We start from the raw sequence: 4,445 nt of genomic DNA, 5'->3' as shown, positions 1-4,445 counted from the left end.
AAGTAGTTAGGTTTAGGCGACATCATGAGGACAGGGTCCCTATGATGGAATTGGTACCTGTGAAAGAAGAGGAAGACACATCAGAGCTTCCTTTATCCACCACGGGAAGACACAGCAAAAGAGAAGCCATCTGCAAGGCAAAAGAGGGCCCTCACCAAAACCCAACCACATCGGCACCCTGATTCCAGACTTCCAGCCTCCAGAACAGTGAGAAATAAATGTATGTTTCAGTCGCCTGGGCTATGGTATTTTGCTATAGTGCCCAAGCTCAGACAAACATTTTATTTGATGATATTTTCACTTTAAGCTTAAACTTGGCCAGGCGCAGTAGCTCATGCCTGTAATCCCAGCACTTTAGGAAGCCGAGGCGGGTAAATCACCTGAGGTTAGGAGTTCAAGACCACCATGGTGAAACCTCGTCTCTACTAAAAATACAAGATTAGCCAGGTGTGGTGGTGCATTCCTATAATCCCAGCTACTTAGGAGGCTGAGGCAGGAGAATCGCTTGAACCCGGGAGGCACAGGTTGCAGTGAGCCGAGATCTTGCCATTGCACTCCAGCCTGGGCAACAAGAGTGAAACTCCATCTCAAAAAAAAACAAAAAACAAAAAACAAACAAACAAAAAACAACAGCGCAAACTTAAACTGAAATATACATGCATTTATTGGTAGATAGTGCAGAAGGCAGGTTCAGGGGTTATGAATGCTAGGAAGTTTCAAGGATGGCAACCAGCATATGCATTCACGTTTGCTATGTGCGCCCAGGTGTGAGAGCCAGAGCATGAAAATTACTTCTGCTCACGGGGAGTCCACTACATACACTATTTTGTCCTCCTGGGAACTCTATAAAGTCGAAATTGTTATGCTACAGATTATTAAAACAAGAAAAAAACAGGGTCAGTAAAGGTAATTGAATTATTTTGCGTGCTGCAGCCAACCACCAAGTTGCAATGACCAAATCAAAACCAAATAAATTGCTCACTTCTGGCCCATCTCATGTCCCCATCTAAGTTACATCATTAATTTAAAATCCTGTGACATTTTTCATAATCTAGACAGGACTTTCCCTTCTTTCGTCTGTTTGTCTTGCCACTCTTCCTACCTCTCAGAGGGAGGAGTTCATAATAATAGGCATAGGCTATTAAATCTTCTAACCATTTTAGATATCCGTAAGTACACTGACTTATCATATTGCCATAAATAAGCCTAGGAAACCCTACTTCATAAACGGTTCCTTGTCCCTACATTAGGTAATCGGTGTGAATTTCCGTAAGTCTCTAAATTCAAAGCATTAATGAACTACAAATAGGCTTTTAACAATTGAATCCCGGTTACTATTCTAGATCTTTTCATTTATTTTCAGAGACCACTTCTCATTTAAGTGGCACTTAGCAACTAAAAAGATTCACAGAGTGATTCAAAGTCGAGTATGATGTCCTCACTGTTGAACGTTCATAGAATATTTTTTCTCTTTCCATAGTCTTGAGGACCAACGCAAACGTCTAGGGCATGTGGGATTCTTATCTGCTAACATATCTTTGGCATTAACTCCCCAAATCTTTGAATGCAAGGCACACTTCCCTGGCACTCTAAACCTCTAGTTTAGGGACACCCGCCGCAGAGCGTAATCATTCAAGGTCACTGGGGCAGCAGGTGCGGGACCTTAACCGGCGCTGCCTGGCCCGTCTCCATCTCCGAAGTCGGCTCAGTTCTCCGCCCACTCTTGGGGGCTCAACGTCGCCGACCGCGACCTCGCTTGGAGACCCCGATCCGCCCGCCCTCCCGGTGGCCGGTCTTGGAACCGCGCTTCTGGAAGGTTCCTGAGTGGCTGGCAGTGGGGGCGGCTCCGGGAAGCCGGGGCGGAGCCGGCGGCGGTCGGAGCTTCAGGCTACGCCTCCCTGTGCCGCTCCGCCCCGCAGGAGACGCTGTAGTCGGCGGTAGGCGGTGGCGCCGCGCCCGCTCTCGACCGCTCTCGCCCGCTCGCCGGCCGGCTCTCCTCCAGCCGCAGCACCGGCGGCCCGCGCTCCGGGGGTCATGCAGCGCCTGGCCATGGACCTGCGGATGTTGTCCCGGGAGCTCTCCCTCTACCTGGAGCACCAAGTCCGGGTGGGGTTCTTTGGCTCGGGGGTGGGCTTATCCCTCATTCTGGGCTTCAGCGTCGCTTATGCCTGCTACTACCTGAGCAGCATTGCCAAGGTGAGCCGAGGGTGGCGCAGGGCCGCGGGCTGCTGCCGGGAGCGAGGGTCGCAGGCGCAGTGCGAGGCTGTGCGGCCAGGGAAAGTCGGCAGCCCAGAGGACAGGCGGCGAGCTGCTCCTGAGCGGCCGCCACGAGCGCGAGCGGGAAATCCGACAGTCCCCGCCCATTCGCCCGCTCCCTGGGGGGTCCCGGCCGGGCGGTCCTGGGAGCGCAGCCTGGACCCTGCTGACCTCCGCGCTGCGGCGCTGCCGGGTCGCTGATGGCGAAGCCGGCGGCGCACTCGGGAATGCCGTGGCGCTTTTGAAAATGACTCCCGGCAGGGCACGGCTGCTCACGCCTGTAATCTCAGTACTTTGGGAACCCAAGGCGGGTGGATCACTTGAGGCCAAGAGTTCGAGACCAGCCTGACCAAAACGGTGAAACCCCATTAAAATTACAAAAAATTAGCCCGGCGTGGTGTCGGACGCCTGCAATCCCAGCTACTCGGGAGGCTGAGGCAGGAGAATCCCCTGAACCCGGGAGGCGGAGGTAAAAACAAACAAACAGTTGCCTTCCCCTCGGGGCATTGGCGAAACCCCCGTTTCAGTCCTGTGTGAATTCTTTGCGTCAGCCCTCCAGAAAGAGATGTAATCGGAGGGAGCGCGCGCGCGAGCGACAAGTCTACCGGCTTCTGGTTTACGGTTGGCAGAAACTTTGCTCTGGGCCCTTCTCATACTGCTTTTCCCTTCAGAAACCCCAGTTAGTGACGGGGGGTGAGAGTTTCAGCCGCTTCCTTCAAGACCACTGTCCCGTGGTGACAGAAACGTACTACCCGACGGTCTGGTGCTGGGAGAGTCGAGGACAGACCCTGCTTAGACCTTTCATCACTTCGAAGCCCCCGGTACAGTACAGGAAGTAAGTGAATTTCCGTTTTCAGTCATTTCTGCAAAATCACAGTTTTTTGTTTGTTTGTTTGTTTGCTTATTCCCAGTTCTTGGTTAATAGAATCTCTGCTTTAGGAAGTATATAGAACAGATAGAGGGAATGAAAATGGAGGGTATGTCCCCGGCTCCACCCCCAGCTGCAGGAAAATACTCAGGTATTTGCCTCCTGGTCCCCGCCCTAACCCCCGACCTGATGTAAATAGTTTATTTTTAGGATGAGAGAAGTGTTTGGGGATTACTGTCTCGCAGTTTGTCATACATCTGTCAAAAAGACCCAGATCCTTTGATGATCTGCATTCATTCATTGATATGTAGCAGATACTGGGGGTGGGGGTGGGGCGAGAAGGATGCCTCTTAATTTGGGTTTTGGGCCATTGATTGGTGTAAAATGACTTCCTATTGACAGGCAAATGGGATCTTGATGATAATAGCCCTTGATGTGTTAAAGATACGGTCCAGGATTTATCAGGAACCAGATTCAAATGGTGCCTGTTATTAATTTCCCTTAGTCATCTATCCTTCTGGAGTTTATTTTGTTGCCTGGAACTTGCACTGTTTGTTTGGGAAAATTCTGTAAGTTTATAAATACTGTGTGAGAAATACTTTAAATTATTTCAGAAGAAAATCTTGAAGTATACTATATAGTATACTGTTCTGTATTATTGACTGCATTATTGAGTCCAAAGAGCTAGAGCAGTGGTCAGAGATTAGATCAGCATTTTACTTATTCAGACTTCCCTGTCGCGTTAGTTGAGTGACCTCAATCAAACAAGGGTTGAATGCTGGGTGTTATAGAGTAGTGAGTAAGTATTCATTTATCTTAATAATTCGCAGTTCATCTTTATATACGACCTTGTACGGAGGTTGCTGGAAATACTTGATGGTACTAATCTTCATAAAATCCTTCTAATGAAAGAAAATGATATGTAGATCGAGATATGGGCATGTGTTCATGAATGCTGGAAAAATGTTATTTTTCGATGACCAAATAATGTCATGTGTTTAGAATTAAAACAGAAAATTAAGACATGACTTAAAACATGTAAATAGTAATGTCTTCTGAATTATTCCTTTCAGTGAACTTATTAAAACTGCAGATGGAGGACAGATTTCACTGGACTGGTTTGATAATGATAACAGTACGCGTTATATGGATGCCAGCACGAGACCTACTATCTTATTGTTGCCTGGCCTCACTGGAACAAGCAAGGAGTCATATATCCTTCATATGATCCATCTTAGTGAAGAATTAGGATACAGGTACCAGTAAAAGATTTCTTTTTTTTCACTTGATCCATTCCAAATGAAGTACAAATATATCTACA

General features: G+C 48.1%; 1 protein-coding gene across 1 annotated transcript in view; it reads left to right on the top strand.

The window, feature by feature from the left end:
* Window positions 1-1,904: 1,904 nt before the first annotated feature.
* ABHD3 (abhydrolase domain containing 3) overlaps window positions 1,905-4,445 on the top strand; it is a 47,423-nt gene continuing 44,882 nt past the window's right edge. Inside the window, exons 1-3 of the mRNA XM_011996351.1 lie at window positions 1,905-2,196; window positions 2,928-3,091; window positions 4,198-4,380. Of these exons, the coding sequence (XP_011851741.1) occupies window positions 2,035-2,196; window positions 2,928-3,091; window positions 4,198-4,380 (509 nt within the window). The 5' untranslated portion in view covers window positions 1,905-2,034. The remainder of the gene's footprint in view (window positions 2,197-2,927; window positions 3,092-4,197; window positions 4,381-4,445) is intronic.

This window comes from Mandrillus leucophaeus, unplaced genomic scaffold (genome assembly GCF_000951045.1).
Source record: "Mandrillus leucophaeus isolate KB7577 unplaced genomic scaffold, Mleu.le_1.0 Scaffold51, whole genome shotgun sequence".
Classification (NCBI taxonomy): domain Eukaryota; kingdom Metazoa; phylum Chordata; class Mammalia; order Primates; family Cercopithecidae; genus Mandrillus; species Mandrillus leucophaeus.
This window is presented reverse-complemented; position numbering and strand designations above follow the sequence as displayed.